At 47.3% G+C, this 25,703-nt stretch overlaps 9 protein-coding genes across 9 annotated transcripts; 2 read left to right on the forward strand and 7 right to left on the reverse strand.

The window, feature by feature from the left end:
* Positions 1-1,309: 1,309 nt before the first annotated feature.
* On the forward strand, positions 1,310-3,025 carry N7474_006261 (putative amino acid transporter; the record flags this gene model as incomplete). Its single annotated transcript, XM_057197671.1, has 1 exon — positions 1,310-3,025. The coding sequence occupies one exon, from the start codon at positions 1,310-1,312 to the stop codon at positions 3,023-3,025; it is 1,716 nt and encodes a 571-aa protein (XP_057051111.1).
* Positions 3,026-4,660: 1,635 nt separating this feature from the next.
* N7474_006262 (phosphatidate phosphatase App1 family protein) lies at positions 4,661-6,341 on the reverse strand (the record flags this gene model as incomplete). Its single annotated transcript, XM_057197672.1, has 2 exons — positions 4,661-5,263; positions 5,316-6,341. 2 exons carry the CDS (start codon positions 6,339-6,341, stop codon positions 4,661-4,663), a joined length of 1,629 nt encoding a protein of 542 aa, XP_057051112.1.
* Positions 6,342-6,989: 648 nt separating this feature from the next.
* On the reverse strand, positions 6,990-7,811 carry N7474_006263 (uncharacterized protein; the record flags this gene model as incomplete). The annotated part of the gene is made up of 3 exons (XM_057197673.1): positions 6,990-7,248; positions 7,299-7,595; positions 7,690-7,811. 3 exons carry the CDS (start codon positions 7,809-7,811, stop codon positions 6,990-6,992), a joined length of 678 nt encoding a protein of 225 aa, XP_057051113.1.
* A 4,743-nt stretch (positions 7,812-12,554) lies between these two features.
* N7474_006264 (uncharacterized protein) lies at positions 12,555-13,730 on the forward strand (the record flags this gene model as incomplete). Its single annotated transcript, XM_057197674.1, has 1 exon — positions 12,555-13,730. One exon carries the CDS (start codon positions 12,555-12,557, stop codon positions 13,728-13,730), a length of 1,176 nt encoding a protein of 391 aa, XP_057051114.1.
* A 1,071-nt stretch (positions 13,731-14,801) lies between these two features.
* N7474_006265 (uncharacterized protein) lies at positions 14,802-15,195 on the reverse strand (the record flags this gene model as incomplete). The annotated part of the gene is made up of 3 exons (XM_057197675.1): positions 14,802-14,915; positions 14,963-15,145; positions 15,172-15,195. 3 exons carry the CDS (start codon positions 15,193-15,195, stop codon positions 14,802-14,804), a joined length of 321 nt encoding a protein of 106 aa, XP_057051115.1.
* Positions 15,196-15,306: 111 nt separating this feature from the next.
* N7474_006266 (uncharacterized protein) lies at positions 15,307-15,755 on the reverse strand (the record flags this gene model as incomplete). The annotated part of the gene is made up of 3 exons (XM_057197676.1): positions 15,307-15,447; positions 15,528-15,590; positions 15,645-15,755. 3 exons carry the CDS (start codon positions 15,753-15,755, stop codon positions 15,307-15,309), a joined length of 315 nt encoding a protein of 104 aa, XP_057051116.1.
* A 3-nt stretch (positions 15,756-15,758) lies between these two features.
* N7474_006267 (uncharacterized protein) lies at positions 15,759-16,771 on the reverse strand (the record flags this gene model as incomplete). The annotated part of the gene is made up of 2 exons (XM_057197677.1): positions 15,759-16,016; positions 16,679-16,771. 2 exons carry the CDS (start codon positions 16,769-16,771, stop codon positions 15,759-15,761), a joined length of 351 nt encoding a protein of 116 aa, XP_057051117.1.
* A 1,556-nt stretch (positions 16,772-18,327) lies between these two features.
* Positions 18,328-20,244, reverse strand: N7474_006268 (sulfatase family protein; the record flags this gene model as incomplete). The annotated part of the gene is made up of 5 exons (XM_057197678.1): positions 18,328-18,495; positions 18,757-19,347; positions 19,403-19,689; positions 19,737-19,916; positions 19,965-20,244. The coding sequence occupies 5 exons, from the start codon at positions 20,242-20,244 to the stop codon at positions 18,328-18,330; spliced, it is 1,506 nt and encodes a 501-aa protein (XP_057051118.1).
* Positions 20,245-24,508: 4,264 nt separating this feature from the next.
* On the reverse strand, positions 24,509-24,982 carry N7474_006269 (uncharacterized protein; the record flags this gene model as incomplete). Its single annotated transcript, XM_057197679.1, has 1 exon — positions 24,509-24,982. The coding sequence occupies one exon, from the start codon at positions 24,980-24,982 to the stop codon at positions 24,509-24,511; it is 474 nt and encodes a 157-aa protein (XP_057051119.1).
* Between the last annotated feature and the right edge of the window lie 721 nt (positions 24,983-25,703).

Below are 25,703 nucleotides of genomic sequence, written 5' to 3' on the forward strand. Positions count from 1 at the left end.
CGCTACTACGATGATATATCACACTAGTCTCCTTAGATAGTTCTAACACGTTGGACTAGAACTAGTCGACGAAGGTGACCTCGAACGAATCGGCCTCGCGGCAATAGAGTAGGTTGTGAAGACGCCGTGCATTCACCACTAGACACTAAGACTAAGCCTCAGAGAAAAGCCGGATACTCACCACTTGCTGATTAACTACGCCACCACGATTAATTGAGGATCAGAAGCACTTAGGGACAGACTAACAAGAATGGGGCGGGAGCGAGGGGAAGCAGAAGAAGTGGAATATTGTGGGCTTTATGTTTTGCACTTTTGGGCATTGATTTCCTATGGGATCGGGTACACACTTTTATGTACCGGGCTCCTACTCCGCAGAAGGCCAAATTTTCCTTTCTATGACTGTTTATTGCAAACGCCGAATCTGGAGTTGGGACCCAAGTTCTGCTTCGATTTGGAAGAAGCGCCTGCATAGCCTCGACGCGACTAGTTAGGCTCCGTCAGGTTAATAGAATTTTGATTGGTTGATTGGTTGATTGAGGCGAGGTAGACTTAGTGATTCGAGAACTTCGTGATTTAGGGAAGCCACGTAATATAGACGTGACTAGCGAACTTAGTGATTCAAGGCCTCGGTAACATAGGGAGCCGGAGAGGGGACGGTTTAGAAAGTAGCTAGCGTAGCTAGCGCAACGGATCTTGATAGAGTTTGGCATAGTGATAGTGCGTCGCTAATCATAGGGGCTAATAGGACTTAGGATATAGGATATTAGGACGCGACTATAATAACGGGGCGAAGATCTGACTCTCTTTACTATTTTCCCTTTTCTTATGTGACTTTCACCCGCCCCTGAGGGTTTCATTTGTTTTACTTGTTTGGACTACACTATTATATTCGTCCTATAGGTGGTCTGTATTATAGAGAACCCACTAGGCTCTCCGTGTATAAAACACCAAGGTACTACGTACTATTCTCGCTGTCGGGTAGGCCTAGTTGCATCCCCGTATAGCGGCTATACTTAAGGCAAGCTACATCAGGCAAATGAATCCCACTACTACTACTACTACTACTACTACTACTACTACTATCGTTACCACAGTACTTATTAGGGCGTTAAATCAAGATTTGTTCTCAAAAAATTCGCTGTCTATAGCGAGACTGGTGTAATCATGACGTCATGCCTGAGCAATCCAGCTATGGTCCGCTTCCAACATCACCTTAAGAAGGATTCTTGCTATCTACGCTCAGTTACTACCGATAAAGGAGTGTTCAGCGACAAACATCAGTTCGATTTTTCGTGATCGTTGGAACACGATGGCGGATACCCGAGGCTTAGGAAGCCGCCTCGACAGCGAAGCAGAAGTTATTTCCAGGCATCTGCATCCCCGATTTACTGGCGCGTGTGATGGCATCATTGAAAATGATGGTGATGTGCGGGGTAGGCGAACTGCAGATCATGGTGGGAACCCGCAGTCCTCTCTCAAATTGCAAGGAGGTGATATACATCGCGACCTCTATCGTATTGAAGCTCGCTCGAATCGGGGCGGATTAGATCAGCGAGCAGCAACATTCTCGCACCCTCCCAGGTTGGAAACGGACGCTGATCTCGATATCACGATACGCAATGAACCAGGGGCGTTTCGCCGGCAGTTCTTGTGGCGCAATAAGCGCGGCTTCATCAACAAATCTGCACCAAATAGCTTCATCGAGTTCTTGGAATTATACGGTAGATTCGCCGGTGAAGAGCTGGCCGAGTCGGAAGATGAGAAAGATGCTGGAAGTTCTGGAACACCGGTGGATGAAGTAGAGGGGGAAAGAAGACCACTGCTTGCCAATCGTGAAAGCTCTCGAGGGGACGCGTCAGACACGAAAACTTTCTTCACACTCCTCAAGGCGTTCATAGGAACAGGCATCATTTTCCTCCCTAAGGCGTTCCGCAACGGTGGCATACTATTTTCATCTCTTGCTCTCGTCACAGTCTCGATAACGACGACCATCTGTTTTCATTTGCTGCTGCAATGTCGGCGAAGGTATGGCGGTGGCTACGGCGATATTGGAGAATCCATTTCTAGCCCGCATCTTCGCTCCCTTATTCGTATTTCCATAACTATGACGCAGCTTGGATTCGTGTGTGCCGCCATTGCTTTTACTGCGGAGAACCTGCGTTCATTTGTGGAGGGAGTGGCGGCCTATGATATTAACACACCGTCCATTTCCGCAATCATCGCCCTGCAGTTAGTGATCCTCGTGCCACTTGCCTTCATTCGCAAAATCTCCCGACTCGGAATAGTGGCCTTACTTGCAGATGTTTTCATCTTCATCGCCATTGGCTACATATACTACTATGATCTTTCAGAAATTTCCCGCCGTGGCCTAGAGCCCACGGTCAAGCTTTTCGACACCAAGACATTCACTCTGACGATCGGGTCGTCTATATTCATGTTCGAGGGCATAGGGCTGATTCTCCCCATACAATCTTCTATGTTGCAACCAGACCATTTTGGTCGCATCCTCTACATTGTCATGGCCCTTATCACATTTCTTTTTGCTACCGTCGGGATTTTCTCATATGGGGCATTTGGGAGCCATACAAAGATCAATATCATCAGCAATTTCCCGCAGTCGGATAAGTTCGTCAATTTTGTCCGGTTGTTCTTCTCGCTAGCTGTCCTTGTGGGCACCCCAGTGCAGCTTTTTCCTGCTTTGCGGATCATGGAGGGAAGAGTATTCGACCGCAAATCTGGTCAGCGAGGCCCCCTCATGAGGTGGAAAAAGAATATTTTCAGGACAGGCATTGTCGTTCTTTGCGGCTTGATTGCAGCCCTGGGCGCCAGAGATTTGGATAAATTTGTTGCCTTAGTGGGATCCATTTCATGTGTTCCTTTGATTTATGTTTATCCCGCGTATCTACATTGGAAAGGTATCGCGAATACCCAGTGGGCAAAAGGAGGAGATATGTTGATAATTACGACGGGGATTGCCTGTATGATCTACACCGCTATTGTGACTGCGTCTCTACAGTTTAGCTGACATTTTTATCCGCCTATGCTCTGCGAAAACGGCTGAAAACATCTAGCTAGCCTGTAATTTTGGACAAGCCCCGACCAGAGATGAAAGGAGGAATATTTGTTTGGTTTTCCCGTTTCCCTGACATCATCAGCTTTTGAGGGTCGTATGACGAGTAGAAACAAAAAAGAGAAGAGCTTCACCCTAGTAAAATTTGCTCTAATCCGTCATTGTTCTTTTTGTATTGTGCCCTCGTTCCGTTTGTCATCTTTAACTATTGACATAGTTTCTTTTTGGGTGCAATGTATTCTACGATCAGCGCGTAGCAGATGTTTCAAATGAGCTGCAGAAATGGTCTGAACTGGATGAAGAGAGCAAAACACTTGGCATATGCGGCCGAGTGTGAATAATTTTGTAGTCTCCTCGTACATGATGCTAATCTAAACCTACATAAGAGCGAGGCTGTGCGGTTGTAAAGTTGACGACAAAGTGCAACTGTTCTGATGTCTAGTAGATATAGTTAAGCATCGACAATTCTAATGATGAGAAGGTCGGATTTCGTCGAAGCCGTCTTTATTTTTTTCAATATTGTGGGCCTGAAGCTTGTGTAACTCCATGATATTCGTAAAATTCGCGACATCAGTTTTTAGAAGTTCCGGCTCCTTGGATCTCTGGCTCTGTCGGAAGTTGAGACCTATCGGAAAACTTGGATTCAGCTTCTCGCCGAGGTATGATTGGCTGCTATCCACGAGGGTCGGGATAGAGCCACGCGGTTAAATTTGGTTGTTTTGTGAGACTTGGCGGGCGCTTCAGAACAGCTTTAGGGGTTCCTGATGGAGGTCTTCCGTCGGACTCGGGCAGCGATTGATCAGTCTCTGATGCAATTGGATGGTGTGCCGGGCTCATAACCGTCGGAAGGGAGAAATCCTATATATACTAGTACCGAATGCACCCAACAATGCCAAAGTCGGAGGTCGCGTAGTGTCTAATTAAAAAGCGATCGAAATTACTCCTATTTATATTGAATACATGAGTAACCGAGTGTATTTCCTTACAAGGCTCTATAGTACGATGTGAACCCACTAGAAATACTCTAATTCTAATTAATATAGTATTAGAAGATATAGAAGAGCCCGAATCAGTTATAAATTTCCTATAATCAATATGCCTACTTAGAAAAGTAAAGAGAAATTCAGATTTCCTTTTTGGATCTGACGGACTCGGGAGTTTTTGTTGATAATTGATATATTCGGTCGGATATCGGACGGTTATCTAATAAATTTCTACTAGTGCCTATAGATATATAGCTATTCGCGTTATACGCCGTTGTTCTGTATCGTAGATCTGCCTTTCTTCAATGGAGATGTGTTTCCGCGGTCGGCCCCGTTTCGTTCAAGTCTTGATGGTAGGGTAGGAAGCCTTCGTAAATCGCAAATTAGTGAAAATATTCGTTGTAATAGTGCGAAAACAGTTTTGGAAACTCAGGGGCTACGCTAAAGCGCGGCATTTCCTGAATCCGGGGTTCGTTAATGTGGAGAATTACTGTAGTCCTTTCACTCCATAGATTTATACATGGTGATATACACTAGGAAGGAGAGAAATAGTGTGAAAATCGCACTCGAGATCTTCGTTAACAACATTACTCGTATATGCATGATTTTACAAGAACATAAAAGTGGCCGTGACCATCGCTGCGATCAAAGCCATTAAGCTCCGCACACCAGTAGACTCCTTTGTCACGAGTCCGCTAGCAGCTCCGGTATGGTTTGCTGACCCGTTGACTGCCGTTGGGCTATCTCCCAGGCCAAGGGGCAGACCCTGGTAACCGAACGTCAGATTCTGAGCAATAGACTGATTGTAGCATTGTCCATTCGCAATATCCAAGTTGGTCAGGTCATCGGGGTTCAGGAAGAACATGTACATTGACTGGTTTAGGTCTTTGAACCCGGATGTGTCGTATGGGAACCTGTCGCCCGAATCTGTTGCCGTGGTGTTGCGGAGGAAGATGCACTGGACTTGTCCCGGGAACTCGGTAGCCATTTCTGGGTAGTCGCGCATGACATCGCTGTTGCTGGTGTCTGCGATCAGGATAAACTTGCGCTCAGGGAAGGTTTCGAAGACCTTTTGTAACAGGAACTTGCGGATTGACAGGGTTGCTGAAATGTCGCTGAAGTTCAGAGGACGGGTGTCGAAAGAGCCACCCGGGTAGTTGGTGTAGATGAATTGCATGTAGTTTCTAGTAATTTGCTCGGGGGTGGTGGTCTAAATGGCTATCAGTGTTCTGAACGAGAAAGGGGAGCCGGAAAAGACTTACAAGGTAGTGGAAATGCATATTTGGGAGGCTGGTGGACCAGTTGCGATAAACATCTGGCATATTCTCCCAAGGAGTGAATGGGCGGGCGAAAGAGTTGAGTAGTCCTTGCTCCGGTTCATATATCTTGGTGACACGCAGGATATCGTCTATATCGGAAACGACAGTGAGTCCAGTGGGAGGCACGAGATAGGCGGTGCTATTTCCGATAGTTGCGCCCTTAACATAAGTGTTGAGTCTCTGGATTGCCGAGGTTTCATTTCCCGCAGTGAGATCATTGCTGTCGATCGGCACAAATGTGTCGAAATCGCCTTCGACAGTTGTGTTGTAAGGCAGAGAGATGTCTTGCGTGCCACCCGTTGTGTTAGATGACCCACCGCCGCCTGGCTGTCCGCTGGATCCCTGACCCGGTGCAGGCTCGAGATGGATAGTGTTCACGGCAACATTTGGCTGCTGGACAACATAAATTTCGGCGGTCAGGTTACGTGCCTGCTCTTGCTGGGATTCAGGAAGGTCCGAGATACTAGTGTTGACGAGAAAGCCATCAGCAAGCTTGTTCAAGTCTGAGACCGAAGTGTTTGGCTGCTTGTAAACGTTTCCGTGGAAGCGAATGTTCCAGCCTGAGTTGGTCCAGTTGGCGTAAGGGTTGATGTTCAACACATTTGTTGGTAAAGCTGCCAATTCCGTGCTTTCCAAGCCGAGGGAGCTCACAACTGCGTCTCCAGTCGGAAAACCTTGGAAGAAGTTGGGGACTCCAGATGCGACCCACGAGGGTAGGTCAGACCCAAGCCCAGAGAGAATGCTGCCGACATCAGAGTCAATGTCGCTTAGAATGTCTCGGCCGACGACTGGAGAAGGATTACGCTCGACCGGGGAGGGTGTAATGATGGGGTTTGGCAGGGCGACATTAACGGCGTCGGCGAGAGCAGTTGGGGCGGGGGAAGCGGAGGAAATTGAGAGAAGAGACGCCTGTAAAAGGGCCTGGCGCAAAATAAAGGGTGCTCCCATCCTGCCAAGACGATACTTCATGTTTAGGTTCCACGGCTCCTTGACGATTGCGCCTATCGAACAAGACGACGGCTCCGATACCGAATTAAATGAACACCCAGCAGTTGCTCAGCAGCGATCGAGCCTGCAGGAGTGTAGGAGAGATGGGTACAAAAAAGTCTCAGGAGGCGAAATTCTGCAATTGATCAGGGCGTTCAATATTTAAATAGGTAATCGAAGCAAATTACAAGGGTGGATGTAAACATGGAAACGACGTCACAGCTCCACCGTCACAACGGCTCACAAACCAGGTGTTTCCAAGTGTGCGTAGGCCGTCCTGACTACAGAGCGGAGATTACCGAGACACCAGGGTCCGAGGGTCCCGGGATCTTTTTTAATCTCAGCTCCAATGTGCGTCATTACCTGCCCTTCTTGCCCCGCGCGACGTTAAAGCGGCGCTCACCCATTTGTCAACCAGGCGGAACCGCCCTGGGTCTATTGGCTACATAAGCCACATGCAGGTTAAGTACTCGAGTGCTGACCACATCGAAACCCTGCTCCTGTAAGGAAACTCGACTCCTCACAATATTGACTCGAGATGGTGGTTTCGTCCCAATTACGCGGACCTCAAGACACCCTAGGAAAATCCGGTTGGTGACCCGAAGTAATAATTCACGAAACTGGCCTACACTAGGCTACCGACACTTCCCCAAGAGCAGCCGCCATAGATCGTGCACGCGACGAGCTTTTTGACGCGGTGCCCTGCCTGGGGCTGAGTATCGACGGCATCAGTCGTGCGGGATGGTAAAAGTACCAAGCGCTCTGGCTCACTGGAACAGCTGATTCACCAGGTTCAAAGCAGCCTAACGGCATGTGTTCAGCGACGCTGAACCATGGCCCATCAAGGCCCTGAGGCTTGCTCCAGAACGTGACTGCGTAGATAACCTCCCTAGGACGTGATGGTAGAGCCCCACAGAAAAATCTTGAATCCGAACGTACCCCGGAGGAAGTAAATCATCCCGAGGAATTTCACCAGGCTGAAGATGAAGACGTGCTTCGTCAATCTCCATAATACGATTAAAGATAGTGTGATACTGGTCCGCATCCAGAAGCCACTTGCGCCTGGTAACTCCGCAACAAGTCGAGGCCGCGGCGACGGAAGACGCGGCCATCGGCGTTACCAGGCCATCAGATGAGAATAAAATATCAAACTGAGGTCCAGAGCCAACGGACAAAACCCGTCGTCGGGGAACCGGTTGCGATCGGAAACGAGACTTTCGGTGAGCTGCAGCATTTCTTCACACTCGGCGCGCGAGGCGTCGTACGCGCACTCGCTGGCGGCTAGGTAACTTCGGCTCGCAAAACCGATAGCTATTGTCATGAGGCGTACCGCATAAGACGCGTGTCTTGGTCGACGACAAGGTCGTCAAAATTGGCTTCCCATCGAACAAGGCTTTTTTTGACGCTGTTCAGATTTAGGGCGGCCTCCGCATTAGCTCTGGACTCGGTCATTTAATGTACGCGAATTCTGTCGAAGCGATGACTTGCGTAGGCGACCACGTCTATTAGCCCGACTCTAGCTTGTTGGGGATTTTTCAAATCGATCGCCTAGGACAACATCGTCATGTTCGGTGACCAAATTCAGAACAAGCTTGATGTCCTTAGAGACACTTTTGTTGAGAACATTAGTACGAACAAGACGCTAAGAAGGGTTGTGATCTCTGTTTCCATAAAATGTGACTCAAAGGAATCGTATTTTTGGCCCCATGGCTGATCAGAAGGCATGTTGATCTTGTCGCGCTAGGCATGCCTGCTACCTATTTAATTTTAGATTTCTTTTTATAAAAGTCGATAAATCATAGTGATTAAAAACATATCCATAAGTAAAATTAGAATCTTTAAGATATTATCGCTACCATTCAACTGCCAACTACAGGAATCAATATCAGAGGGATACTATGCTTTACAAAGGTATATTTTATACATCACCGAAAGTGCCGCCCTAGGAATGATTTATTGCTAGTTCTCGGAAGAGGGCAGGATGAAGAATAAAAATCAAATAAATATCTAGCTTCAACGTCCCGTTCTCTTCGCAACAAGAACGCAATGTCTCAAGTGGTCATTTCCACAACGCCGAAACTGCCCTCTTCACCTAGCAATGTTCCAAATGCTGTGACGAAGCCCTCATACGCAGAATCTCCCCGAATAACCGGGCTGCTAATCTCTTCGTCCTTGCGTATACTAGCGACTTTCAGCCTGTCCCCATTGGCAAATGCCAGCTCCCAACTTTGCACCGGTCTTTGTTCGGGAAGTAGCAAAACGAAAATTTTCTAAACCTAGATCAAGGGCCATATGCTAGCCCGTGCGAAATAGGAATAGGAAAAGTGTAGCTCGAACCAGGTCTAGTTCCCCGTGACGAAAGGGGCGGAATTGCCTTCAACAGTCTCGCCCCATAGTCCATCATACCATGTCAATGAGGTGAGGGAAATACTGGCATGAGTAGTGCCGTTCAAAGTTATGTTTCCGGTTGTGTGATATGCTGGTAGGCCCCACTCCGCAGTTGCATAACTTATAGTTTTCATTATTTGCCTTCTATATATTGCTATTATCCAATTTCATTCCTTCTTTAGTCTCTCTTCAAGTTGTATTATAGTTCCAACATACCCTACAACTCAATCCTCTCAAAAAATACCCATCTTCCTCACTTTGTAAAAGTTACTAAAGGCATAGGAAGACGTCATCCTAGGCTAGGCTCCTAGGAACACGAATAGGCATTAGAGCAGTTAGCATTAGAGCAAGCAAAGGGCCAGAGGCATGTTGAGAACTAAAAGGGTAGGCCACGGGGTGAGTGCCCAGGTTGCTTAAGTAGCTTGGGTCTCTCTTAGGGCCAGGGCTGAGTAGCTCTGAGCACTCAGAGAGTGGCTCGCTCACCCCGTGATCTCAGATCTGATTGATGCTCGAGGCGGCAGGTTTACCGTCACCATTTTTACGTTATAGTTTTAGACTTATAAGCATCTAGTAAGGATATTACCTATCTAGGTACGTCCTCCTCCCTAGCCAGCTATAGTAAGTAGCCCAACTACAATACTACACCACAACGCTAGGTGACGGTAAATCGAGCGCCGAAAATGGCGTCCAAGGTAGCCATTTTCGGCGCCCCTTTTTACCAGGATCTTAGTCATTCACATGTCATGTGATACGATTGAACTATGTGCTCTCTGAGCACTCTCTGAGCGCTCAGAGAGCGCTCAGGGCTGCTCAGTGATCTGCTCAGCCTTCGCTCAGGTTGCTCAGAGCAGACGATCAGAGGTGACGTGTGTTCTTTCTATCTCTGACCCGCTTGTAGCCGCTCAACACAAAAATAGAACGGTCTTTTTTTTTGAGTACAGGCCCTTCCAGAGCCATTTTCTCTAGTACTTAAAGGGTCCTCCCCCCCCAAATCAATCGTAGACTACTTTGCGCAGAATAAAAACGGCCATTACCGAATTGCTTCCCTAGAATCTTTCTGGGTTCCTATCATTACCTTGTTCCATCCTATCTAATTCGGTTTCCTTGATCTGCCCCCCTTTTCTTCTTGGTTTCTACAACCAACTACTTCCGAAGTTATGACTATCTTACATCATTACACTTCCACAAAGAAGAAGAAGAAACAGGCGCCTAGCCTAGAGTATTATCGCCGGCGCCGTCAGCGATTAGAGAAAGGAATTATTCAGAAACGGCATGCTATATCGACCAAAAACAACATCGGCTACATCAAGAAAAAATGGACCAGGTAGATAACTATCACACATTCATTTTTAACATTGTATTAACAAAAATCTAGGCATTGCGTCTATCTAGGGAAGATCATTTAAAGTTGCTTGAAGCAGCGAGGAAGGAGGACGTCATAATATTTTTGGAATATATATTAGATAACTCTAGAATAAAAAGTTTAGCAGCTTATACGAAAACTAGACTATAGTGTCAGCTCTATCGCAAAGCTATAGGACGTAGCCTTCATACGAAGAGCTGCTAGGATATTAATGATATGGGTAACTCTTACAGTCTTATGTCTTAGAAATTCTAACAAAAAGGCAGAAGTACATGAAAGAAAACTTGATCCCACGTTATGAACTCGATATGTCTATCGGAGCCGTCACAAACGTCGATAATCTATATATTGTGCTCCACCGCCACTAGATGAAAGATATAACACCTTGCCCCGATGGTCGGCAAATCATCCAGCTAGCCTTCCTTCTACTTATGTCGGCTTATACTTGAAGTCGACTAAGGGCGCTAGTTTACGTCGATGTGACCAGCCTGCGACCAGGAATAACGGAACTACGCGTACGGAACCGCGCATTGTCTCGGGATCCCGTTATGACAGCATCCACAATGCAGACCCCCATGATCCTAGTAACTCCGGCATGACGCAAGAGCAATCGACTACGGGACTGCGCTTGAGGATTGTGCTCGACAGGTGACACAGGACATAGACTGTTGTAGATAAGTAGAGACTCTTCCTCTGTCTCTTCTTCCTTTCCTCAACTTGAATCTCCCGTCGACCTTAGCTCTCAAATTGAATTCTTTCTTCGTTTTCTTTCTTGACCTGGCACCTTGTCACAGTCGACAAGAATGAGCGAACCAATGTTTAGCACTTCTTCAGCAATGCTAACGATAGTGATGAAGCTCATAATAAAGAATATTAGGATCTTAGGGCAGACGATCTCAAAAATCTATGCTATAGCCAAATCAGCTTGGTTTTGCTACCCAACCCTAGTAGAGTCGGCGATCACCTTGTAACAGAAGTTGATTTGAAACATACCAAGGGCCATCATAGCAGACCTAAAAGGTGAGTAAACTCGATGCTTGCTCGCGCTCCCCTAGACTGACCGTAGCTAAAGGAAAATCTTTTTTATATCGGAAGTAAAGCAGCCTATTTTTGACATCGTAATTCTCGTGCTTGCAATAGCGATTCTTGGCCTCGCGTTCTTACCGAACATCGGCTCTGTAGAGGATATTTTGAGAACCCGTGTAACCCCACTGCGCCGCTCCTTGAAACTAAAATTCAAACAAGCGATACTCAATGTGCCTATTTGTCGTCAACCTATTTCGACCTCTGCCGGGATAGGTACTCACAACATAAAGCCTCTTAAGTATCATACCTATCTTTACTTTCTTGAGCATCTAAGCGTAGCTATTGGGATGATTCGGGCTAGCCAATCGCACTTCAAAAGAGACCGAGACCGCTCGACAGGCCTCAAGCTCGGGTACCGACCACTCCAGCACTAGGCACGGCGCGCCTTGAACAGCGGTTGCCAGCGATGCCGACTAAGTCTCTAGCCAAGGGTCCATAGCAGTGTGTCCGCCTTGTTTTCCGCCACGTTCGACCCGGTGAACGGGTTCTCCGGGGAACAGACAGCGTTTCCTAACTTCCTTGCCGACTGAGACCATGCTTTACTTCTAGGGTCTAGAGCTACATAGAGTTTTAACGAGAGCTTATGGCGGAGGTGGACGGCCTCAAGGCGATGAACACGGTGGTCGGCCAAAATTACCACTGCATGGTCATGCATATACGAACTGGACTGCGGAGCAAGTAGACGAGGCGCGTCATGGAGCTGAACGATAATCTTATCCTTCAGGACGAAGATATCAAGATCCTCGTACGAAGTGGTGAATAGGACTATTTAATGTACCTATGATCTTTTATCTGTCTTGTTTACTACCTTGGGGCGTTCGAGGCATCTGGCCGGGCGGCGTTAATGCATTCGAAGTGTGGGATATGAATACCTTTGGCTGACATTGCCGATGGTTCGAGTGGCGTGTACTGCAACTAACTATGTCTGTGGACGAACCTGTTCGTAAAATCTTCAGTGTCTGGTGCGTTGGCTCTAAGAGCGATCAAGCCATCTCCATTACAGATAAAACTGCCGACAGTAGTGATCTGGGCCCAACTGTGAGGCGTCTTATGATTAACTATGTTGTCTCGGCCATCTTACCCTGAATTTAAAATAGCGGGGGTAAGCATTCGCTAAGATTTAGGTACTATTTTGACGCTAAGGGCACTCCGAAGGCAAGGCTACGGTTGCCGCGCCACGAACACCCTAGTTCCTGGTGGAGACGGTCAGGCCGACGCGCTAGTCAGTGAGCACGGCAAGCTGAACCGTTAAGATGGAAAAGTGTTTACTTCACAAAACCCTTAAATAGGGTCTAGCGGACCTCATCTAGTTTGAAAATCTATCAATTGATTACGGAAAACAATCAAAATAAATCATTATGCGTGTTGCTGGCTTTATTTCTCTTCTCGCCGTGCTTCTTGCGCGCGTGGAGGCCGCGCCAAAGGCCCTAAAGCCTCATGAGCGTCATACTCAGCATCACACTTCGACCTCGCTGTCTCACCAAACCAAGTTGGGCCAGTTCGCGCACAAAGGCCCCGTTCCTACCGTGACCGTGGAGCGTTCGACGACCATCTTCCGTACAGTGACTATGTCTACGACGGTTCACTCCACTACGACTAAGAAACTCAAGCCCGTGACTGTGACCGATACGGCGTTCACAACATCTACTGCCTATGTCACTGCTTCGACTAACACCGATGTTGTCTCAGTCACTTCGACCGAGTTTAATACCGCTACTGTGACGGTGACCCCGGATCCTATCTCTGTTACTATCGAGTCAGACACTACAACGACGACCACGGCGACATCAACAATCGCTGCTACGGATGGCTTCATTCCGATTGCTTCTAGTTTTTCTACGCAGGCTCCACTTAAAAAACGGGACCTCGAAAAACGGTCAAATGCTATTGATATCAAAAATATGCAGCATCCGCAGTCTGTGACATGCATCAAGGAGATTATCGTAGAGATCATTATCATCGAGATCTTCACCGCTACTCCTATCACTAAGACAGTGTGCGTCCCGAGAGTCACCACTCACATAACTAGCGCCGTCACTACCACTTCGACCATCGTCCCCGCAGATGTCTCAACAACGGTTAGCGAAACAGTCACATGTACTATCACTTCGGCAACGACACTTCCGCTGACAACACAGACGGTTACAACCACCTTTACCGTCACAGAGTCAAGCACAACCTCCGTCTTAGGCGCCTGCGCCACCAACAACATCGCCGGCTCGCCTCTATCATCGGACTTTGGCGAACTCGCAGGTCAATATGTCGTTAACGCTGGATGGGGAACGTTCCCGGGGTATACGTACACCACCAGAAGCGGGTCCACTCCGTATGATTGCTGCGTTGCCTGTATACAGGATGAGTCCTGCGGACTCAGTTATCTCGTAAACGCAAGCGGAGTCTGCATTATGGTTGACACGACGACGTGCTCGCAGTCCAGTAATCATGGGTGGATGTCTTTGTCACCAACTGATGTCAATTTTAATACTTTTCAAGTGTCAAATGGCAACTGTGCAGTGGTTAATATGGACTCGTAAGAAGACTAGTGAGAGTAGGAGTCGAAGTGAGAGTGGGCAATTGGCGATTGGTGGGATTGGCAGTTAAGCCTGAGTCTAGCTCCTAAACATTCATTAATCGAATTCACAATAACAATATACAAGTGATACTTGAATTCTAAGAGTCGGTTCTCCCGTCCACAACTTTGGGAGCCAATCTGTTTTCAACATCTAGCATCAGCAGGGCCCTGCCGTCCAAAGGCTGGTCCAAAAAGACAGCCCGGCAGAGGCCCAAAGAACAAATCGCCGATTTGCGAGAGTTCTATCTCCATAAAATGTGGAATTTTCAATCATATCACCTTGTTTTCGTTGATGAAGCGGCAGAGGCTGGTCACCACTTGACATGACCCCTATCCAAATCTTCACATGATTCGAATCAGTTTTATTATATTTTTGAAAGCACTGGTTTAGGTATTGGCAAGCTTGCTACAAGCATGGCGATACTGTGGGGGTGGATGGGCCGTTATAACACACTCGAATTTGAAATTGGCTTCCACGTCTACACACATAGTTTCTTACTAGAACCCTACGTCATAATGCGCTAGTCTTAATACGATTATGCCAAGAATAATCCCTGCTTCCGAGAATTTGGATGGTGACGTACTTACACAGCCAGCCCGAATGTAAAATACTGACATGCTGAAATACATGATATCTGTGAAGGCCCTAAAGGGTAACGCGAGATTTATTAATCTAGCTAGGCCACGAAATGTTAACAAAAGCTCACAGAAAGGGAAGGGGTTAGGGCGATGCGGTGTAGATATATTCATACACTCGGCTTGGCGTTTGTATACTCGTAACTCGCGCTGCCGCTTGTCGAACACTACTAATTGATAGGTTCTAGCGGATGTCCCGTGTTCGGACGCGATTGGCATCAGGCCCTGGCCCGTCACAATATCAAATGAAGGTCCTACGCGCCTCCATCACCTGCACCTCGAGCTGCTCCGCTTCCTCCCACCGTTCCTAAACCATATAGGTAGTCGCTAGGTTGTTTATGCTAGTTAGCGTGTCGGGGTGGTCGTCACCGTGTTTAGTCTTACGCATCTCTAGCACCTACACCTCGAGCTGCTCTGCCTCCTCATACTTTCCTTCTAGCGAATAAATAATAGCTAGTAGTCTAGTGCTATTAAGAGCGTCTTCATCATCTACTCCAAGTATGGCCACTCTCTGTTTGCTTGATTTCGATACCATTTCCCTAGCATCCGAGATATTACTCCTTTGCCACGCGTACCATACACCTCGATAAAGTAGCGTAGCCCATCGTCGTTGGCAGTCCTAGGATTTCGGCCGCTGTGATATCGCCGATTTAACGTATAGAAAGAGCGACCGGCATCTTTCCCAGTTTTCGTATTCACCGATGGGGAATTCAGAATACAAATTATCACTGCTCGAGCTAGCTATGAGTCTTGAGCCATGTGCGTACTATCAGCTGTACTAGTCGATGCATTGTGAAAGTTTCGCTATATTCTCCGGCCGATATCAATGAAAAGTCGCTAAGGATTATGATATCATCTTCCAAATAAGGGTCTACATTAGAATAAGTCTCATTGTCTATGTCCTATTCGCTACCCTCAACCTTCTTCGGACAGAAGTTCCCATTTCTTTGTTGATGTTGCGGAACTCGAAGAATGCTCTCTAGGATCCCTGGCGGTCGAAAAAGCTTATAAGCGAGAGCAAGTCCGTTGCAGACGGCCTTATCCTTCGAATATAGTCAAATGATATTTGCCACGTGAGCACAATGGAGTTCTAAGCTTCCCAGTCTCGGTTAATATCACCTACCTCTGCCTCAAGAGCGAGAAGCCGGATCGCTTCACGGTCACTCTTCCGAATTTTTTCGAGATACTACGACACTAAGCAGCGCAGTGAACGGTGTATGATATAGGCGGCGGCTTAGACGATCTCAAGCGGCATAAATTCGAGCACCTCAACCAACTGCCTTAGGTCCTCGCTCTCTTCGGACACATCCAGCTTCTTCTGTACTAGAACCAGCGCCTCGGCCTTGGTCATTAGTTATACTTCAATGATATTCTTATGATGAGCCATTCGTAGCGCGAGTCTTTTGTCGCGACTCGTAATGATGACCGAGCCTTTCGAATTTCGTGGGATATATTCTAGCGGTGGCCGTATCGAGGCATTGCTCTGGCTGGTTACTAAAGGCCTACGCAGGAGCCAATCGTCATCTACATTATCTATGATAAGGATCCATTTGCCAGGCCCATAGTCACTGAGCCAGTTCCCGACGAGTTGTAATACGTTGGAGTTAGGGTCCTAATAGCCGGGAATATTAGCTTTCCTAGCAAGTTCTTAGAAACTTTCGCTGTAGCGAGTCGCGTTACTCGCGTGAATCCAAATGACCGACGTCTCTAGTGACTCCCGTCGAACCCGATGAGAGTATTCGATGGCTATTTGTGTTTTTCTACTGATTACTCAGCATCTCGAGATCCTTTTGGGGAGGTGCCACACTGTTATGGCACCTTCGTACGCTGTCCTGATATTGTTATACTCAGCTGAAGCTTCGTGACCGCCTTTCATTCTGCCATGTTTACCTATACGTCTTGTTTCCCCTTTTCCCCTTTTTCTTTCTTTCTTTCCTTAATGAATCCTTCTTGTGCACAGGACATACCATCAATTGATACAATTTGGTCTGATCCCTAACACACACTGACCCGACGCCGCCAAGACCGACAAGCACCGTTCGGGATCCCGGGATCGAGGCTATATTGGTGAATCTGGCCGAGTGCTTCGCGGCCGACAAAGTCCGGATTGCCCGGGAACGGCAAGGTCGAGAGAGGCTCTAGACGGGGTACCAGTCGCTCTAGCCACAGCGGTTATTAGCCAAAGGCAAAGACCCTAGCCTAACACCTACCTACGTGTTGATAATGATGAACCCCTCCGTGGAAGGTATGACTAGTGCTATGATCTGCATACACTACTAATGCCCTTCCATGGGACTCGGCGTTGATATGGGACATCTGAATAATCTCAGCAGGCATCTCCGCGACCGTATGTTCTGATACAGCCATAGTGCGCGCGTTGGTCGGTACTTTTGACATATTCATGTAGGTAGGAATGAGAGGGAGATTCGATGGTCGGTGATCAAGGTCATAGAGACAACATGGCAGATGAGGGTGATGAGCATCGCTATTTCAATTGCCTAACCATGGCTCTTAGCGTGCCGCGCGCTTCGTGGATTTCTCGACGCCCTAGTTGGCTATCACTTCAGCCACACAGAGTGGGACATGTTACGTCGTAATTGGAGAAATGGGCAATGCGGTGGCTGACTCATTGCTAGAAACGTTTCATATGGTATGACTAGCTCGATCGGGTAAGCCCGAGGATCGAGTCCAAGATTGAATGATGCTTTCAGAGTACAACCCCAATGAGCCAACATCGCGGTTATTTATAAGCGCTATGATTCATTTTCTTATATCTAGTAGGAGTCGAGAAGCGAAATGTCGTAGGACGGTTAGCACCCGACCATGCCAAAACAAATATCGTGAAGACGCCATGTCGACTAACGTATAGTTCTACCATTATTGTCCATAGCCAATCGTAGGAATATCCGTGCTCGTAGTGGATAGACGAAGAGAGGTTCCTAGGAATATGGCTTGATTCACTCTTAATAAGGCGGCTAAGTGATATGATCTAGGAATATAACTTACTATTTCGAGACACTAATGTTATCTAGGCCTAAGACACGTAGCGGCGATGTGTTCGAGACATAAGGCGGAGCACATATCCGGATTTACGCAAATGAGAAACGGATATTGATCCTAGGATTAGAGATAGTACGGGTGCCCACGAGGACAGGGAAGAGAATTCCGCCATTAGTTTTACGTAGTAAGGGCCGTAGAAGAGTTGGACATCGATGCCCGTTTCGGTAGTGCAAAGGATAGAACGTAAAAATGAGGGGTGGTTTAATTTCTGAGGTAGATTCAAAAAAACGAATTTGTCACTAGGAAATTCGAACGTGAGGATGAAAGTTACTACCACATGGGAAAACGTCATTTTGGCCTTGACTCCTAGGAACATTAGTAGGCAGTAGAGCGGTTAGCATCGGAGCAGCAGAAGGACCAGAGGCACGATGAGAACGGAAGGGGGTGAGCAAACGCTCAGGTCCCGCTCAGAGGTCGCTCAGAGATCGCTCGGAGCTTGCTCAGGGCTAGCTCAGAGTGCTCAGGGAGCGGCTCACCCCGTGATCTCTGAGCCGATCGCTACCCGAGAGGGTAGCCTTACCGTCACCATTATTACTAGATAAGATCCTAAGGGGTGAAGTTAGGATATTGAATATGTATAAATTGATAGACATAGAAGTAACGTGTGTAATTAGGAGTAGTCAGAGGAAAGTGTGTGTAAGTCTGGCCGCAACCAATAACTAGTACTAGTCATATGTACATCTGAGAAACGAAAGAAATACCTTTGGAATTGCATATATATAGTAATGCATATGAACAGGAACGACTGTAACCAAATAGTACTAGTCATGTAAGTACATGCAAATGGATGAAATATCCCAGGAATTGCATGAGGTATCTCATTTTCTATATACACTCTAGACAACCCGACCAACGCAATCACACTAATCAGTGAACATCTCCCAATTAGCCATAGCCTCCATATTACGCCCCTCAACCGACACATAATCCCCAAAGGCCAAGTACTCGATAGGCATCTCGTTGTCAATACGGTAGCCGCGGTCACACTGCTCCCACTTAACCTTTTTCTGCTTCTCATAGAATTGGTCAAACTTTTAGTCTAGTGCATTAGCCAGCGTCTTGACTTCTCCATTAGGGTGTAGTGCCTCCCACGGTCGTCGGCATGTCTTTCCCTTGCAGGTCTTTGTGACGAGCAGCAATGCGTCTAGTCTGTGCTGCAGTCTTTCCATAGAGGCGCCCATGATTTTGTGCTTTGAATCGTAGAGGTTTGTCATCTGGTGTACGTCATTCTAAATAACAGACAATCAGAAACCTATCCAGAAACGAGATTGAATATGAAGATCAAAACTCACCGTCATATCATACACCTCATGGTCGCCCTCACACCATACAGAGTAATACAAGTTATACCTTGGGCCGATAACACGCACAGCTTTGTAAGTATCGAACTTATCCTTCAGTCTCGACTGTTTCTTATTCGAGACCATCCCCCAATGCTCAATCTCAACATGTTCCCAGGGCTCCTCGGTACCAGGCTGCCCATTCTTTGGAATAGAAGCACCATCAAAATCACCCGGCCCCTTCGCACCGGCCCAGTTCACGATAGTAGGCGCAAGGTCCAAATGCGACGTGACAAAATCAACTGTTTTACCCTTCGGCACACCTGGTCCCCGGATAATGAGGGGAACGTTGACGTCTTCCTCGTAGGGGCACCGTTTTCCGGGAGTCAGTCGGTGCTGGCTGATATGGAAGCCATTGTCGCTTGTGTATATGATGTATGTATTATCCAGTATTTTATGATGCTCCAGACGCTTGACAATTTTCTCAACAAGCTCATCGACGGATTGTAGGGCTTGTAGGCGGCGGCGGTAGAAGTTATCATTTTCTTTGATCTTGGTTCCGCTCAGTTGGTCGAGACTTCTTACCCAACTGGCTCCGCTTGGCTTCATTTTCAATTAGCTGAATGTCCGCACCTCTGTATACATAATTTTTACGTGCCTTATCAGGATTAAAGGAAGCCTTTCGTGGTACTTGAGCCCCTGGGAAACCATTCTCGTGTCTCTTTGCAGGCACTGGCGGAGTCCAGCCTTCGCTCCAGTTTAAATTGTTATGCGGGTTGACCGGGTTGATGGCTAGGAAGAAGGGTTTGCCATGCTTGTGCTTAGTGGCTTTATCAATCCAGGCCAGTGATTTCTCTGCAAGGAGATCCGTGGCGTACTCGTCTGGGTGAGACTTGGGTTCGTCGAGATTGTGCTGGAATGTAGCGTTGGTGTATTGATATGTCCCTAAGAGTGTCAGTAATACTACATTTATTCCAAACTACTAGACTTACCAGGCTCAATCATGAAGTCATGACCGTCCAGACTAAGCTGCTTGAGCTTGTGTTTGTAATTATCAATCGTGTGCCCGTTCATTAGCTTGCCCGTGTAATATGTATTGTACCCGGCCTCCTGCATCCACACTGGTAGCCACTTCTCATTGAATCCCTCATGAATGAATTTAGGATATCCACCTGCAGATTGTTGGTGTCTGAAAATAATTTTGTAATATAGCCTAGTACCGTAAGGGGGAGCAAGGTCTGTAATGTTAGTGTTGTGTGCCGCCTTGCCAGTCCACATGCTTGCCCTCGATGGGCAGCACAATGCAACTGTCGCATAATGGTGGTTGAACCACATCCCATGGTCGGTGAGATGCTTCTTTACCAAGGGCATGTATGCCATCGATTCCATACGAAGGTCCTGGTCATCGGTGAGGATGATCACAAAGTTTGGCTTCTGCTCAGCGGCCAAGGCCGCTGCGCTCATGGAAAGACAGGCAAGTAGAGATGCTGCAAACTTCATGATGGAGATAATCATGAACACTGAATAGCTTACATCAAAGCATTCTGAAGGGTACAGTTAGATTTATACCCTATTACCACTAGCTTTGAGGCCGTCCGTTAATTTCAGGACTATTTTTACTTGGAAATTAGGCCGTCCCTGAAGAAGACGGCCTGAAAAGAAGACTTTGTTTCCTCCAAGAATCTACAATCGATCGTAATAATACAATCGTTGTTCGTACTCCCACGCCGAACGACATTGACCCTCCAATACATTCTAATAATAGCCAGACGGCCCACTTCCCCACGAATACGGGCAATATCATGTCATATGGGCCATGTGGCAACTGGGATTACTTTTTTGACAAGCCTTAGCTCTCCCTTTTACTAATGATGTAACCTACCGCGGCATTTTTGGCCACTAATTCAGCCCCCGCGTTTCAAAATCTGCTGTGGCGTTCGAGATCTTGCTAGCCAATCCAGCCTTGCTTTTAAAGCGCGCTTAGATAGGGCTATCGCTGATCCATGTCAGATCGGGTTGCCGTAAGTTCAGAATGGTGCATTGGCAGGGAAAGTTAGTTCTCAGCTCATCGTCATAACTTATGGGTTTTACTGTTGCCATCTTTTTTCACCCCTCCGTTGTTCAGGTCATCTCACAGCATGCTTTTCTACCTGTCTTCCTGAATCGACCGTTGCCATTTCGGCAGCAGGATCATCATCATGTCTCGACATCTGCGATGGTGGTAGAACGAGACCTGCTGAAGTGGTGTGCGGTGATACCGACTACAACACCACGCCCCAAGGGCAAACTATGCGGAAATGCCTGACCTGCGAAAGCTCAAGCACAGCATACGAGAATTCCACCGATAATGATGTCTACTGGTTCTTATGTATGACATAATATCCTTCTTCTGTCATAGTGGACTTACAAACATACAGTTAATATGAAGTACACCGCGATGAGTTGCCTTTTTGACCATAAGGCGAGTGCCGCGTCGCAGAGCTGCAAGTCCAGTTGCGCGCCATTGAAGAAACCCCTTACTCAGTCCTGGTTTCGACCGGATAAGGGCATGGTGGCACCGTACGAATACTGTTCGCTGAATAAGGGTTCTTTTGTACAAAATTCGGGATCCTGCTCTGAGTGTTTGAAAAGTCAGACTGATTTGACAGTGATTGCCAACTGTACGTCGCCTACGTGGCTTTCTTCTCTCCTTTTTAGGGAGGCTGTGCTAATTTCTGCTTCCCCACAATAGTCCTGGACATCATGGAATCTGCTTGCAGTTCACAACCCAATGCAAGTAACGCGCAGACCGTCCCAATTCCCAACGAGTTATTCGTAGTGCCTGCAGGGAACAGTTCCAGCTCTAATAGCAACTCTAGCTCTGGTTCTGGTTCTGGTCTCAGCAGTGGTGCCAAGGCAGGTATTGGAATTGGGGTAGCCTTTGCGGTAATACTGATCTGCGCTGGGTTCGCATGGCTGTATTTACGACGCCGGCGGCGAGGAAGCTATAGCCGAAGTAAACCGCCTGCTGAGATTTCCACGTCTCGCAAGGTGCAGAGTCCGAATTATATCTTACATCCTGAGGACTATTATTCCGGTTCTGGTAACACAAATACCAGCGCACAAAGTGCAGGACAAAAATCTGGCTCTTCATGCAAGCGACCCGTTGAACTACCTGGGAATGAGGCTCAAGAGATGCCAGTGCAACGCGATATTTGAATATCCTATTTGTTCATTCATGCCGTGGGAATGTATCGCTATGAATGTCCAAGAAGGTGGATTATATAATTTCGAAGCCAGAGCTCATAAATAAAGCTCAATGAATATGAAACGAGTTTTATATACACTAAATGCAAGAAAAATTAATGTATGGCGGTACTGCAAAGGTTAAAATTGCTCAAGGCAGTGATAAATAATAGCCATTGAACATATTTAAAGACTTTTCAGTCGTTTGAATCCATACACAACCATTTTCATCAAGCGGACAAATATTCCAGCTATTGACTGACGGAAAATAATATAAAAATTTTCAAGATATGCAGTTAGAAATACGCGCTCAGTGCTCATCTGACTCGAGGAGCCTATCAACCAGAGGATTTCTACAGTAAACAGTGGTAGACTTTCCACCCACAATTGGCTCAAAGAATGAATGTATAATTTGGTTGATTCTCTCCTGGTCATCCAGTCCCCGTATGACGGAAATATATTCGGGCCCGCACTGGTGCATGACAGAGTACCGAACATGGTCTGCCCAGCCCCGAAGAAACCACTGGTCCGGACAATCCAGGAGAGGGACACACCAATGTGCCAAAATAGCCAGGGCTGTTGGATTTCGCTCGCAGACAAGCTGAATGTATTCGTCTGACACTGCCAGTGGCCACGCCAGTAAAGCGTCCCATTTCAATGGACGGAAACTGATAGTGGAATAAAGCCGTTGTAGAGCAGAAATTGCATCTTGACATACAGTTCTCTCAACAGCTGAGGCTGCCGATATGGTATTTATAGTCTGAAGTTCTTCTAGCCCTGGCACGTTGGTAAATCGCACGGCTGATCGAGCTGAAGGTGTGCGTGTGTGTCGAAACCAGGAAGCAACACGACCAGTTTTTACAAACTGACAGATTGTGGGTTGAAGTTGCCAGTAGCCACGTATGGCTGTGAAGACTTGTAAAATACTGTTGATAGGGTCACTGGTGCTTGCTGCTTGGTCGGGAACAAATGGGGCCGCCAGGCATATCAGAATCTGAAAGAAGGAAAACCCCATAATCGCCACTGCATTTTCTTCGGTGACTTGAGAGACGGAAGATCGAAACTCTGTCAGGGCTTTGGCTTGATATTCATGGGCCATCTTGGTATAGCGTCGTGGTTCGTTCGGTGCAAGATGTGGACGGTGCATGGCAGAGATGGCGCAGATGCAATCCATCAACCAGGGGTGAGCCTGGGCTGCCACCAAAACAACCTCGGTCCAAACATCGCTGAACATACTTTGGGTCATTGTACAGAGTGACCAGGACGTGTGATTGATGTATACCTGAAGCAGCTCTGAAATGTTGCTCGCCAGATCCGGGTTCTGTTTTATGTCGGGTGCATTACAGGCAGCCCTCAAAATCCGCAGGAAGTACTCCGCTGTTGGCTGTAAGATTATTGTCTGGCTTTCGTGCTCCGTGTCGAAATTTATCAGCCTCGGGTTCCAATCAGAACCATCATAGTTTCCCAAGTACTGGGGAACGAGTTGAGAAACTTCACTTATTTCGTCAGATCGACACTATGAAGGTTGTGTTAGCTATACTACAACAATACAAAGCCATGTGATTGATCTACCTTGGTGGGTCCTGGTGTCTCTCCAGACTCTGGCGAGTGGGAATCCTGTTCCTTCGAAGGCCAGCCGCAACCCAGCTTATTTCTAATGCAGGCCGCACATTTTGGCTTTTCCCCATCGCATTTCTTGCGACGCCTGCGACAGGTCAAACATCCCGCTCGGGTTCGCGTAAAGCGAGGACGTAATTGCATATTGTCTGGGCGCATATTGAAACAATCAAGCTATCTGGCGGGTAATTGACTGTTTAGGGGTCTGTGATGACTCCTCCTGGAGAGAGTCTCCGGCGACATTAAATGGTTAAATACCGTGAAACAAAAGTCAGGCCCGACTATCCGGCTTGCAACGAGAGACCAAGAATAACAATGGGGTTAACCTTCAAGGATTTATCCAGCGGTAGACCCTCCACGAGTGACACTCAGGAACGTTTCCTTTTTTTTTAGCTGATATATTTTTGTTCTGTGTAGTGCCCTGGAGTGAGGCCACCAAGAAAGTTGCCCTGCCAGGCGGTCAATTGCATCGTGGTTTGTATGAGAGGGCCTCAAGTGTTGAATGTCGGGGGCTACTCACGGGATTCAGTTTTTGTGTCCGATTTAATTCCAACTCCTATTGCTTGTGCGAGGTCGGTAATAGATTCACCTGTTGGGCGCGCAGAAGTTGAGATGCTGTTCTGATTTACTTGAACAACAGCTGGTTAAGGAGCCGGATCTCGTCTATCGGCTGTCTCTCACATCCGTCAAGCCTCCGACTCGCCACGCTGGATCTCGCATTACAGTAAATACGAGGATGATCTCTTTGCCGATCAGCATAACCATAAAAATCCACAGAGACATCTAAAAGTCTTGAGACATATGAATGAGTATCAAGTAGACAGCTTTCATACAAACAGAGTCTTATAATGTGGAAGGAATACCCTTAAATTTGCGCTCGATAACAACTCAGGCAAAATACGGGCTATTTTCAGATTCAAGTTCAGCTCGCGTTGGGGAACCTTTTGGTATACTGCGAGTCTTCATTGTCGCCAATAGCGAACTCCCATCCTCCCTCCAGCCCGTTCGCAATTCCTCCTTTCACTATCCGAAACCCATAGACATTTGTCCAATCCCAACCTTGCATACCGTTTATTGGACAAATATGGTATGTTAACCAGCATAGCGCGCTCTCGTCCGACACCGCTTCAACTCTCGAGTGTGTGACGTGGACATCTGTTCCTGGGCCGCCGCTTGCTCTGAACTCATCATACTCCTTTATGAAATTTTCTGCCACAACAGACTGATTTGATGATAGGGTGATTTTTCCCATCGTAAAGGAACTGTAATTTGGAAGGAAAAATGAAGAAACTTCAGAGGCGGCTTCTTGAAGAGGAACCGAGTAATTGCCTCCGAGGGCGATGGCGGCACTGTACGCTGCGACAGCTGCTTCAGCGGCGGAATTAATGCTCACCATTGTGAAAGGCCCAAGAGTGGAAAATAGAGGGATAACCTTATCGTTTCGTAGCTACGATTGTGGGTTATATAGCCCTCACTCCATGAAATCGCATGAAACCAAGCTGCTAGGCCTAGTCCGACGGCGACGCAGCAGCGGAACGTCTAGTCTGGTGAAAAGCCCTTTGCAGGTAGTGGGCCATTGCAGATCTCATGGCATTGGAGGCCTAAAGCTGGCCAAGTCCTAGACGAGTAGGATTGCAAGAATAGGACGACGACGGGACGCCAAGACCAAATAGAACTTAATTATCATAACGAACAGGGGCCTCTTTCGATTATTGGCAAGAGCTCATGATAATCATGACATCATGGCCTTGGAACCATTCAGCCCTGACCCGGCCCTTCCATATAGTAAAATATTACCGTACTTACTAGCCGTCGCTGTCGAAGAAGACCCGCCACCCAAAACAATAATTTCTACCAAAATCATAATCGTCTTCCTTCAACTACCACCTCCCCACCCCCACCACCCGACGCAAAGGAAGCGCTTAATGAATGTTAATCCCTATTGCACAAAATGCAATCCACCAGCTAGTATTTATGCAAAGAGTTGAGCGGGCAGATAGAACAGCACCTGGTGAAGAACGTCGCCTCAACAAACTGCAAACTAACGCAAAGCGGGGGCCACGCGCTACGCACCTTATGGGACCAGGGCCAGGGGTGTTATCAAATAGCCATAGGTT

The sequence above is a fragment of the Penicillium riverlandense genome (genome assembly GCF_028828495.1).
Source record: "Penicillium riverlandense strain IBT 135883 chromosome Unknown utg000006l_segment0_segment0, whole genome shotgun sequence".
Classification (NCBI taxonomy): Eukaryota; Fungi; Ascomycota; class Eurotiomycetes; order Eurotiales; family Aspergillaceae; genus Penicillium; species Penicillium riverlandense.